General features: G+C 41.6%; 1 protein-coding gene across 1 annotated transcript; it reads right to left on the reverse strand.

The window, feature by feature from the left end:
• Window positions 1-87: 87 nt before the first annotated feature.
• slc17a6b (solute carrier family 17 member 6b) lies at window positions 88-11840 on the reverse strand. The gene is made up of 12 exons (XM_070902484.1): window positions 11767-11840; window positions 10001-10256; window positions 8930-9048; window positions 6945-7059; window positions 5554-5641; window positions 5355-5441; window positions 4751-4893; window positions 4446-4595; window positions 3637-3769; window positions 3195-3305; window positions 1281-1408; window positions 88-429 (listed from the first exon to the last, which is right to left on the reverse strand). The coding sequence occupies exons 1-12, from the start codon at window positions 11838-11840 to the stop codon at window positions 88-90; spliced, it is 1746 nt and encodes a 581-aa protein (XP_070758585.1).
• Window positions 11841-13259: the final 1419 nt, after the last annotated feature.

Below are 13259 nucleotides of genomic sequence, written 5' to 3' on the forward strand. Positions count from 1 at the left end.
TTTGTTAATTAATTTTTTTTTTATGACTAAACTGATGCACACTCAGGAAAATAAGTCTACTTGTGTGTCGGTGAATGTGTGTTTGGTCTAGGAGTATCCCTCATCCTGCCTGTATCCGTAGCCTCCTCCCTGTGCTTCCTCCTGGACGTACTCCTCCGTCTTCTCCCAGCCCGCAGCCCAGCCTCCGTTCACCTGTGTGGTTGCACCGTACGACTTGGCCGGACCTCCGAAGGCACCGTAACTTTGAGTGATGTCGCCCGTCTCTTCTGCCAGCTCGTCCTCATCTATGAAGCCACATTTCTCCTCGCTGGTCAGTTCTGGGTCGGCCCACGGCTGTTTTTCTCCTGACGCAAAGATCCCATAGAAGATCACACCCCCATAATGCACCATGGAGGCAATCAGGAACACGTACTGCCACTCCTCTCGAGTCTGAAGAGGAAGGAAGAGGGAAGGAAAACAAAAGTAGTTTTTAGCCTATTAAAGGAAAAGTCTAGACATGTTTTATATTTTTCTTACTGTCAACAAATCCAATGAAAACAACTAAAACAAACAATGAATAGATCCTACTAACAAGTATTGTCTGTGTGCCTGAGACGTTGTCGTCCAAAAACTATTAAAAACACAACGGATTACATGTTCCTTCATTACCAGGAACGTACTGTGTACCATCCTGCTCCCACAAGTACTCACTAAACTCACCAAGTGTGTATTAATCTTCAGCTGAAAATAGTCCCCAACAAATGCACCATGTTTGAGTAAAGTAAAGTAAAAACTACACTGCCCAGCTGTTAATAAATTAAACTTTATATTTGGGACCCTGTGCAGCCTTGTGGCTGAGTTTTGGGGGGAAATGTATATTTTGTGAATCTATAATATCTCCTTTTAGTGGTGCAGACAGAAAAAAAAGTCTTGAGTTTGAATATTTTACCCTGTGTGAACATAATATACTGTAGCTTCACTGAAGAGTTGGAACAAGCTGATACAGAATATGACTACATACGTAAATACATATATATATATATATATACATACTATCATATATTTACTGTCTGGTACCAATAATGTGAGATAACAAGAGAGGCAGGGCTCTAGGTCAAGTATAACATTTGTACTACTGATTCATCTTATCATATATATAAATAAACAGTCATATCTGCTTACTGTTATTGTGTGTTATAAACCATTTATTAAATGTTTACTGTATATACTGCTTATTTAGGTGTCCGTAATAACTTATCGCACACATAAAGTGAGAGGATCTTTATTATTGAAGCCCTTACCTTGTTCTTTGTCATAGTACCAACAATCAGTGGGCACACCATCCCAGACAGGGTACCCACACCATTAGAGATGCCCATTAGGATACTGGCATAGCGTGGAGCGATGTCCAGGTGATTGACATTAAAGCCTGATGGAGCAAAAGAAAAAATATTGTTGATAAATTTCACCTTTGTGATGCAATGCAACCAGATTTAAATGCCAAATTGAGGGAAACACTGTGACTGTCTGTGTCAGGTAATAAAAGCAGCTGAAGCAGGACACAGTTGTAGATAAAAGCAGCACAAATGGTGACCATCTTGTTGCAGAAATAGGCAGCTACTCGCCACACATCCTCCTCCTCCCCCACTCTGGCTGGCTGAATGAATAAGTGTCCTCGCGAGCTGCCTCGCACTGCCTGCCTGGCAAATCCCCCGGGAGAGCTAGCGCTGAATTATTAAACACTCCAGGAGAAACCTCAGGAACAACAGGCAAGAAACTGATTTTGCACACAGTCACCAAGCTCTGCATCCTCTAAGTAACTAAGCATAAACATGAAAAGATCTGTTGAATGAATGGCTGAAGAAAGCTGAAAGGTTCATTTTGCCAGCCAGAGAAAACATGTCACAAATAATATCTAAAATCTGATGTCTTAAGGACGTCTTTAGCTACGTTGCTAATATTGATTAAGCTCAGTACTGGTATTATTTGGGTGTCAATACTGCATCTGCAACGTCATATTATAAAATAACTGCAAACATGCCACTGCTTGGGATGTTAATAAAATTCTACGTAATTTAAAGTACAATTCAATAATGTTTGTTATGATGTCTTGTAATCCCCATGCTAGCTGCATGTCTAAGAGTCTGTACAGAAAATACAAACCAACTATCCAATCTTATCATCAAAGGAACTCTAGTATAATGTTCACTAAACAATGCAACAACATTTGGGTTCTCCTCTAAAATTCTGTGTTAATTTTGTGTTTTGAAAAAAAGGAAATGAAAAGGAATTTGGATTGAGACAAAAGAGGCAGTGGTCAAATAAAGAACAAGTCAATTACTAAATAAAGATAACTGACACTAGTTGCACTAGTTCACTACAGCTCAAACCTCATTACTCCTTTAGCGAAATTATATAAAAAGGAAAACAAATCTCCCAATTTCAGTTTAAACATTTACTGCAAGTTTACGCTGGAAGTACAGACTGCTGTCAGCTACTAAATCATAGGAACAGTTTGACATTTTAGAAAATACGCTTGTTTTCATTCTTACCAAGAGTTAGATGAGAAGATCGATACCTCTCTCATATCTGTATCATTAACATGAAGCTACAGCCAGGTGACTGTTAGCTCAGCTTAGCATAAAGACTGGGAGCATCTTGGAAGTCACTGCTCCCTGCCAAGAAGCACATAACCCCCCTGTAAAAACATGTACTTTCTGTTTTTGTATTAATCAAATAAAGGAGATATTTCATGTTAGTGAGCTTTACAGATACTGGTATGAGTTTGTCACCATTGGATCTCCAGTCTTTATGCTAAGCTACGCTAACCATCGCTTGGCTGCAGCTTCATATTTAGCATGCAGGTATGAAAGTGGTATCAATCTTCTCATCTAACGCTTAGCAAGAAAGCAAATAAGTGTATTTCCCCAAAATGTCTAACGTTTCCTCCAAATACACTTTTGAATTTCATTGTTCACTTTATTTACAGAGTAAAAGCATATTTTAATAATAATATAATCTATTCCTTTCAAGTGTGGCTTATTAGCCTTCTTTTAGACCCAAATCTTTCTGCTGTAAAAACTATACAAAGCCACACTACATTAGATCCAGTAAAACGACGATGATCACATCATTTTAACTACAGTGTTTCATATCCTAAATTGTACCTAAATTATATTCTGATTGAGCTGAAAGTGTGTTTCACTTGTACTAACCTGATATAGCAAATCCACTGAAGCCCACTGCCAGCACCAGGAAGGAGATGGCCACCCCTTTGCTGTGGGAATATCCGACCACCAGTAGCAAAGTGGCCTCCATGCCAAATCCTAACAGAGACAGACAGCAGGTCACACACACACAGAAACACACAAAGCCCTGTTGGTCATCACAGTGCCAATTGATTTAAGCATGATACATGGTCTGCACTCAATTACGTAAGTGACAGATATGAAATCAATGCACGGTCACAATCAGCGAATCAACTTGTGTATAAGTATTGAACAGTTACAAAAATATGAACACAACCAACTCTTCTGGCAGCGAAAAGCAACTGAAAAAAAGGAGCAGTATGGATCTAACACCATGAAAGTAACACCCTGTGGCTGTGCAGAGAGAGGTGTGGAAAATTATATTTCATCCTCGGTTCAGACATATCACCTCCACAGTTCATGATTTTCCTGACATTGGTGGTTGTCAGGATGTTCTTGCTGCGTAGGTAGTCGGCCAGCTGGCCGCCGATGGGCACAATGATGGTCATCACCAAGTGGGGCAGGGCAGACAGCATGCCGACCTACAACACATGCAGAAAATCAACCAAATCAGCGGCAGTATGATATGGCAGCACAATAAATGTATTATTCCGTCATTTAGTGTCATCACCAACAAGAACAATGTTCCCTGACTGTTCATTTTTGCATCTATAAAATGGGGCTCATTTCTGGGTGTTAATCTCTTTTATCTCTAATTTATAATAACTTTAACTTTCATTGTTGCTTATTTAGTCATGAATATTTAATGTTATAACACTTAAGATATGATGTTTTTAGGGGCTTTAAGATGTCATGTAGAATATTAAATGGAAATTTTGCCCTTTGGTGCATTGGTAGTTAATTTACTCCTGATGTTACGGTTACAGTTACATAAATTGTATTTTATTACATATGAATCACTTATTCTACTGTTTCTTATTTTCTTATTCTATTACAGGCAACCTGTGTCATTCGACCTAAAGAAAACCCATCAGTATCCTCTGTGAACTGATGCTTGTTATATAATGTATCATGACAAAGAACAACAGGCCACCAGTTGCACTGATATTGATTCTGATAATGATTCATTCCAAAAGCAAAAGTGTCACATGCTCAGCTTTTTTTTTTCCTGTAGCATTTGAATCTATCATTTATTGATCACACCATTCATGCTCCGTGTTTGTCCACTTGTCCACTTGACTTGTGTTGTAAGCTCACCTTGCTTATCTCAAAGCCAAACACCTCCTCAAAGTATGCAGGCTGGCTAATCAGCAGCAGGTAAAACGTCCAGCTCCTGCAGAAGTTGGCCACGATGATTGCATAGACAGGCATAGAGGTGAAGAACTTCCTCCAGGGGGTCTTGAATTTCTGGAATAATCACAAAGGATTCAATGTTACACATAAATCTGCGTCTGGCTAACGAAACCGTAACTTGGTATTGTGTTGGTGGAGTGCTGAGTGGAGTAAATCATATTGATTGTCTTTCTGAAGTGTAGGTTGTTATCTGGAGGGTTTCCCCTCACCTCCGCAGGACCCATTAGCTTGGCACTCTCTCCGATGCTCTCCTCGATGTAGCAGCGCTCCTCATCAGTGATGGTAGGATGTTCAGCGGGGCTCTCGTAAGACACAAGGACCCAGAACATATACCACAAGATGCCAACGCATCCTGCATAGCACACACAGATTCCATGTCAGATCTTTAGATAATTATAGATGGAGAACTGCAGCTAATTTTGACCTCAGCGGTAAGTACACACAAGTGTTTGGCAGCCTGATCTTTCCAAAATGCCTGAGAGAATAAAACCCAGACAGGAAAGCTAACTGTATTCAGACCAGAGAGAGATGGGGGGTTATTTATTGACACACCAAAACATTGGGGGGGGGGGGGGGGGGGGGGTCAATACACAGTCTGCCTGGGTAAATCCATTTGACTTTCACTGGACTCTCTGAGTGTCAAACTCTTGAGGTTTCGACCAAGCTTAAAAACACTTTAGCCAAACACTTTCCGGCACATATATACTTCTTTTTGTCAGCATTTAACCACAGAATTACACCCATCTCCCATTCTCCTGTGCAACGACACACACACACACATATCACACGCAAACCCTCATCAATCAATCTTACCATAGACATAGAACACTGAGGACCAGCCAGAGTACTGAACCAGGATCCCAGCCAGAGGCATCGCTATCACAGCACCAGCATAAGAGCCTGACAGACAGCGAGACAAGGGAGTCAAAGCTCAATACAGTAATATGTAACATATCAATTCTGAACCAACGTTATAAATGCCGGCAGGAGAAACTGAGAGAAAAGTATTTACCACAGAATGAGATGGTGGCCAGACGACTCCTTTCCAGCGGAGGAGCCCACTTACTCCAGATACCATGACAGGCCGGGTAGGTCACTCCCTAAAACACACCACAAGACTGCATTAATTCATGGGGAAGAAACATGCAGAAACAGTCAGCAGCAGACTGGTACTCCTGATACAAATGTTTTGGAAATGTATGTAAATAATGAGAGTGGTCGATGCTCCATGTCGGCCATTTTTGGCATCCCAGGAGCAAGTAGGGGATTGGTTCCCTCAAGCACAATGATCTAAATCCAACCTACCGATGTGTTAAAACAAATATGTTTGTGTATGCATGAGTGGCATATATTTATAAAGGCATTATAATGAGTATAGTGTATACTAACAATTTAAGAGGGATTACCCTTTTAGATATGAACAGGAACCAACATATATCTGATATAATAACTAACATAAATTAACATTTTCACCCTTGCAATTAACACGAACAAACTGCACGGCGCCACGAGCAAAGAGGACCTGATGAGCCGTTCATGGAGCAGAGCGGCCCTGCAGCTAATAAATGTTCATCAGCCACTAATTTGAACAAACTGTGGCGACAGAAAGAAATAATAAAATACAGTCTGCATGGAGCTTCTGAGGAGAGCAGCGCAGTGACAGCAGTCTTTGAGGGATATCATATTAGATTATAATATTGGATTGTTTTCATATATTCATCAAAACTATCATTTAACAGGGTTACTGATGGAAGAATGAGCTACCACCACGACTAGGTTTGATACCATTTGTCCAGAAATTAAGATGGAAAACCTTTATCTTTACATTTCATTGTTTCTGTTTAGAAAAGTAGTATCAGCTTTCTGTATTTTTCACTATAACAGACACATTTCATCAACATGCAAAGATTTACTACACAGCTGGCAGATTATCTGGGTGTCATGTTTCACTATGAAGCCAGATGACTGACGTGCTTTTGCCAATCAGCGTTTTCCTTTTCATCCATCTGTCTACCAGCACTTTGCTGTTGTGTTTCCAGGATACAAAGTGTGACAACAACAAAAAAGGAAGCCGGACTTTCCCACAAACACTCAGCTGTAGTGGACTGGATCAATACAGCTCGTCTCACATTTTCTCTGGATGAATATCTGGTGCATGTTACAGTCTTTCCTTTTCTTTCTCTTTGGAGTAAAATTAGCAGGAAGCCCCTTTGTATAGTGTGTTGTTGCAAATCCTCAGCTATTGATAATAATAATAATAACAGAAACATATGTAACCTTTAAGTTCCACTAATAGTGAGAATATGTTCAGTGCTGATATGTATTCGTGAGTACATTAAATCCATCACACACTGCAATTTGTGATAAAGGAAAGAACACCTTTAGATGTTAACAGCCTCTTACCTCCACCAGACCTTGCAATATCCTGACGAAAATGACACACCCATAATGGACTCGGGCAGCCGAGGGAATGAACATGTTGAGAGTCGAGGTCAGGATAATGGCTGCACCAAATACCCTGAAAGTGATAAGATGTGTTTTAAAAATGGCATTTCATATATAGCAACTCATAATTATTTAAACTGAACTGAATGTGTGTCATTAACATATTTAATTTGAGCCATCGCGACAAGGAGCAGTGTGTTGAAACATGCCGTTACATGAAATGTTCCTTTCTTTCCCCTTTTTATTTTATTTAAAATATAATGAAATATTATTAGTCTTGAGGGTTTTTTTTATTACACTTTACTTGATGATTTATATTTTACATGAAAGGCCATTAAGAGTCTCTTTGTCTTCATCTCCTTTTGGAAAGAAAAGAACAATCAGTCACATTTAAAACCTCTGTAGAGTTTAATCATCATTGCAGGCAGAAGGGCACGCATCGACGCAGTTCGTACGTTTTTTTTGTCCTCGACTCCGATTGGTCCCTGATTCTGATTGGCCCTGCACCACACCCGCTCCTCTGACGTCAGAGAAATACATCTTTTTTTTTCAAGCAGCAACGCCCCGTTAACAGCTACGTCGATACGTGTGTGTCGCTTAGCAACCGTTTTCACCTCGGTGCTGCCCAAGAAATATGATTTTTCATGAATGAATGACGTTTCATTTAAATTTGTCGTTGAAATAGATGCGATTTATTGATTCCTATTATTTTTACAACATTTACACATCATGGCTTTCCTAATTATCCGACTCTTAAAGCAGCGCTTATTCTTACAGTTTAGACAGTAGACTGTAAGGAATTGTTGGGAAATGATGTTTCTTCTTTGTTATCGTCGTTAAAGGTAACATCCAATTTTCAACTCGAGGGAGCAGCTGAGCACGTGAAACCAGGCGCATGGAGGGCCGGGGCCATCCATAAACACCGAGCTATTTCTCATTTCTGTCACGTTCTCCCGCCCCTCTCATCTGCACGCGGGGGGCAAGCCCTAATCCGGCTGAGACTACTGTTGGGCACGAGACCAATTGATTCGATCACATCCTGGTGTCAATCAACAGGACGAAGAACAGACAGGAGGCAGGGAAATAAACATCTCCTAAAAAATCATTAAAATGAGTCTATAGCCGGTGGATTAATAACTGTCTGTTCTATCATTTTTATTAGTTAATATTAGGCTATTATTGCCCTTTTGCAATTTATAAACGTTCATTGTCATGGCGTGCTCAGGATTTAGGCCTCTTGTGTTCGAGTTTGTATTTTGCCTTTATGGTGGTTTTACTAAAACCGATTAAATGAGCACTTTATAGTATATATCAATATTAAATCGCTAAAATGTGCACCGTGGTATTAATATTATAGTATATGTAATATAACCTAATTATGATGAGTGACGCATTGGCAGTGCTCATGAGAATTAAAGCCTTTGGCGACAGGACAGGGTCTGGTCTCCACGCCCTGAGAGAGCGACAGATTAGACCCGGCTCCCCCCGGGGAGCTCATTAACAGGTGGCAGAAAGCCCTGACACCGGGAGCTGCAGGCCTGCCAGCCCGGTGCCCTCCCTGCAGCTCTGCATCCCTTCAGAGCGGCTGGCTGTCTGCTGCCTTCATGTCGTGATACTCTCACTATAGCTGCGAATTGTTCATCCAATTCATAATGCATTTTTTTTATGTCTGGCCTTGGCTGTGTTTGATTCCTTTTCTTTTTTTTTCTTTTTTTTTTTACTAAATCTATTCCGGTTCCCATGTGTTCATTTTCGTTTCCTACGCTTTTTTAAAAACCACACAAAGAAAGAAAACATTACAGAATGAGAGTGAGAGGAAGCGAGAGGCACGCCAACTGCTCAGTCATTTCGTTTAATAGGCCAGAAATCATAAAAAAAAAATGTCACAAAAACCAAATGTCTCTGTGTTGTGTTGATGGTAATTCGCGGGGAGTGCCGCCTACCTGTTCGCTGCCAGCCTGGAGGATATGTACCCTCCCGGGATTTGTGTCACGATGTAGCCCCAGAAAAAAGATCCGTGAATCAGTCCCACGGTCTCTGGATCCCAGTTGAACTTGGCTTTCTGGTAGATAATATGGAAAACAAATCCAGTTTAAAACAAACAAACAACAACAACAACAATGAATGCTGGATGACCTCTGTTTGAGGCTACTACGTTTGTAGGCTACCATTCGGGAAACAAACGAAAAACATGATTTCTCTGAATGGATTGATCTTAAAAGCCAGGCCTCTTTCTTGAAGGCCTGCAGCGGTTTATTTCCATCACATGACATTGACCTGATCACCAAAATCATTCATGTGTCCGGCACTGTCTAACAAGAACTACTGAGAGGCTGTGTGTGTGTGTGTGTGTGTGTGTGTGTGTGTTGGATGTATATAGGCTACGATTATTTGGTCAATATTTGGCCTAAACGCAAAAACCTAAATACATGCATCCATTTTGCCTAAATATATACAGTATGTATGTAGGCTATTGTGAATTCACACTGTGGGGCGTGTGTTTAGAGATGCATGTGCCTTTTAACTCTGCTCATATTAATGCAAATAGGAAATGCATATTTCAGGATAACTGTTAGGCCTACATTACATGATTCAGGCTTTACTCGCAGGACACAGGGGTGCATCTGAATGAAACTGCATCATATATCATCCAAAGAGTAACCTATAAAAGCCAGCTGACATTATAAAACAGAATCGTCTTTATGGTGTTTTAACGATTTGGGCCTGTTTTAAAATATTAAAGGCCCGTTAAGGATTTCTTACACACAAATAGGCTCACTGCATTTTGAGGAAGCTGATCAGCCATGATTATTGAGACCTTTAAAGATTTGGGGGAGTTGTTTGACGGCCTAATAGGACAGAAGGCCTCACATATTATCTGTCATGTGTGGAGGAATGAATTGTCCTTTTTCTTTCTTTTTCTTTCTAAAATAAGGATCAGGGGTCTTGTGTCTTGTCTCGTGCAGTCTACGTGGGTTTTTCTACGTCAGGAGAGCTCGCTGCCGTCGCCACACCTCTTTGATGATGATCTTGCCGTTCTGGTGGATGGTGCTGTTGTTGACCATGCCCACTATGGCCACGCCCAGGTTACACCGGATACCGAAGGAGATGCAGAAGCCCAGGCCGCTCAGGATGGCGATGATGTAGCGGCGGGGCAGACCGAAGCACTTGCAGTCGCACAGCGGGGGTTTCTTCTCCGCGGCCTCGCGGGGCCGCCCGTCCTCCGTCAGCTCGATCACCTCCCCGGTTTTCTGTCTCCTCTCCATCACCCTGCAACAGCCAGGCGAGGACAGTGTCTAAAGTGTCCTCTGATAAAACAGCATCACATGAGATGATGCACAATGCTGAAATCTAAAATCCCTCCCATAGGCCTTTATATTTCTAAGGAGGCCTGTTTTTATTTCCATTTTTTGTATGAATTGAATATTTCATCATGGGCTGGAGACTTGGGAGCTCGTGAGCCTCTCTGATGCGTCTTGTCTTTTCAGTGAAGAAAATGCAGGAGGCAACTCTCCCAGAATCACTATAACCGACCAGCTGTAGGGGTGCTGAGGCCTCTGTACTGTATTTTCTCACTGGAGAAGATTTTCTGTCACACTAAAGCGCTTCATATCTGTGAGGTTCAAGTCAGATGATTCAAGACACACTTTGCATTTAAGAAAATGACTTGACAAAAAAAACCCAAACAAACTGTAGAGCTGAAAACAGGCGAACATGTCTGTGACTGTACCGCATTGCAGCAGCCCGCTCGCTTCCACTCTCATTAGCATTCACGGGACCGAGCAGCAGCTCCAGCCTCCAGACGCTCGTCTGTGGGCATCCCTCAAACTCTTTGTTTTTTTTCTCCAGGAAAGTCACATCTACTCGCCACACGGCGTTTGTCTAAATGATGCAGATAATCCTAAAAATCAAGACACTTAAATTATTGTGTCTGCAAACGGAAGAAAAGCAACAGGGCTAATTAATTGTGACTGAAAAGAATCGAACAAAATACACATTGATGTTTGACTTTCAGTGAAATCAAAGGCCTGATTTGTATTGGCTGCGCCTCAGAAAACACAGAACAACTGAAAGCCTCAACGAGACCAAAGTTCTGCTGCTCATCAGTAAATTTGCATTCGTTTCTACTCGATTTCTACTGCAGATTTGAAGGAATAAAGCACAGGCAACCCCCTCAAAATGCTTAAAAAGACATGAAAGATGAATTCATAAGGGAATGATCTAAATATAGCTGGGAGCCCACATTTTTATTCATTCAACCGATGCAGAAACAAGCCAGACGTCTTAAAGAAACCCCATGTAAACCCTGTCGGTGGAAATGGCCAAATTGATGGTTTTACATTGATATGAGACACAGGCTGCACGTTTATCATAACGCATGCGTCACTGCTTTTAGATATAATAAGAAACGCGTTAAAAATGATGAATGAATCCCAAAAAATTCGCGCGTGGCCTGCACGTTCTGTGTAACCTGCCTGCTAATGAGATTCACGCACAGGCCCTGCATCAGGATGGACTGACTTGTGTGTGTGCACGCTTTCATCCAGCCACACACACACACACACACACACACATTTGATTGCATAATTTTCCTCTCACTTCGAGAGGCGTGACCAGAGATCCCTGTAAGTTGTAAAACAAATTTTCGGAGACCTGCAGACATACACACACCCCCGTGACTCGTGTCTGGTTAAAATCACGCATGCAAAATAATCCCACTTGAACGTGAGGAAACTGGCACGCGCCAATCAAGATTTAAAAAAAAAGAGCCTTTCCTTACCTGTTCATTTGACCCAGGGCCTTCCCCGCAAATTCCTTCACCCCCGCCGTGGCTCTCATCTTCACTGACTCCATATCCAGTTTTCTATGTGTTGGCCTATTTCTCAGTATTATCTTACTGCCTAATCGTCATGTTACGGCGCAGGATGGCCGACTGCAGCGGCTACAAGGAAAACAACAAAACGGAGTTACAGTAAACCTGAGTCCAGGGGAGGCGACGGTCCAAAAAGAACGAGCCTAATTTTCACAATGAAAGTGCAAAAGCGAAAACACCTTCGCGTAAAGAAGGGGAATCAAACGAGCTGCGCGCCTTCATCCACCACCAACTCATCTCCTGCCCGGCAGCACAGCAGCCGCGCCAAGTGCCATCACGACGACAACAAAAAGCAGAGAAACTGATAGCCAGCGTCGTAGAGCGAAGTGGACCAGTGTCCGCAGCAAACACACACACACACACACACACACACACACACACACACACACAAGAAGAGGAGAGAGGATGAATGGAGGAATAAAAAAAAGAAAGCTCAAAGTTTAGAAAGCACGAGTGGGTGTTTGGAGTAGCTTCAGTAAATCAAAGAGGGAGTGAGGCTGGATCGTGTCTCCTGTGGTGAGCGCAGGTTCATCTGACGTCGTGTTCAGCACCGAGGTCAGCGACAGCAGTTCCGCGTCCGACATCTGGCCAGCTGCTCGGCAGGAATGAAGGCCAGAGTCAAAATATAACACTGCTAATGCCTGTATATGTGAGTGTGATTCTGTTGGTAATTTCATAAAACAACGAGGGGGAGAGGAGAGGACGCTTTATACTTCAATCCCTCGCTTTATAGTCGCAGTTTAAATGATGTGAGATATCGTACAACTCTATTTCGATTATATGTTTGACGTTTTTATGCTTAAAACGTATTAAATGAACAAGGGCAGTCTACCCCATATATGAAAGCTGCACCCGAGGGCGGTGCTATGGAAACCAAAATGAGCTGGAGTGGATTTCCCCCCCAACAAGCTCCTCTCCTCAACGTAGGAATCCATCAATAATTTAAGCGTCTCCTCTCCCATATTTTATATTTTAACACCCCCCATTACACACACACACACACACACACACACACACACACACACACATATTCCCACAGAGGCGTGAACCAAAATTTGAAAACACTGTTTTTTACATATTTCATGAGATTTTGAGGGATACCATCCTGTAACTGTCCTGCAGCATTTGCAGACCAAATTCAGCTAAATAATAAAATGCTACAACTACTAAAGCATATGATAACAACAAGAACAACACTTTTATTATTATCATTAATAATAATAACAATAAGAATAATGCTAAGAATAATAATGATACTATATTTTTAAGATATAGATCTTATGTGTGCGATTGGAGGACAAAAGAGAGAAGGAGAAAAGCGACCAGTGTCTTTCTTGTCATTTGTTGGTATTGGGCACCACCTGGTGGCCACACATGACACTGCAGCTTTCTCTCTGTAA

Source organism: Enoplosus armatus, chromosome 1 (assembly GCF_043641665.1).
Source record: "Enoplosus armatus isolate fEnoArm2 chromosome 1, fEnoArm2.hap1, whole genome shotgun sequence".
Classification (NCBI taxonomy): Eukaryota; Metazoa; Chordata; class Actinopteri; order Centrarchiformes; family Enoplosidae; genus Enoplosus; species Enoplosus armatus.

Bases quoted from the DNA above. Each gene is read 5' to 3' on its own strand.
- slc17a6b (XM_070902484.1), bottom strand. From the start codon at position 11,840: ATGGAGTCAGTGAAGATGAGAGCCACGGCGGGGGTGAAGGAATTTGCG. The intron at 10,257-11,766 runs GTAAGGAAAGGC...TGGCTGTTGCAG, and splicing joins GCCCTGGGTCAAATGAACAG to GGTGATGGAGAGGAGACAGA. The intron at 5,642-6,944 runs GTAAGAGGCTGT...GGTGTGTTTTAG, and splicing joins TATTGCAAGGTCTGGTGGAG to GGAGTGACCTACCCGGCCTG.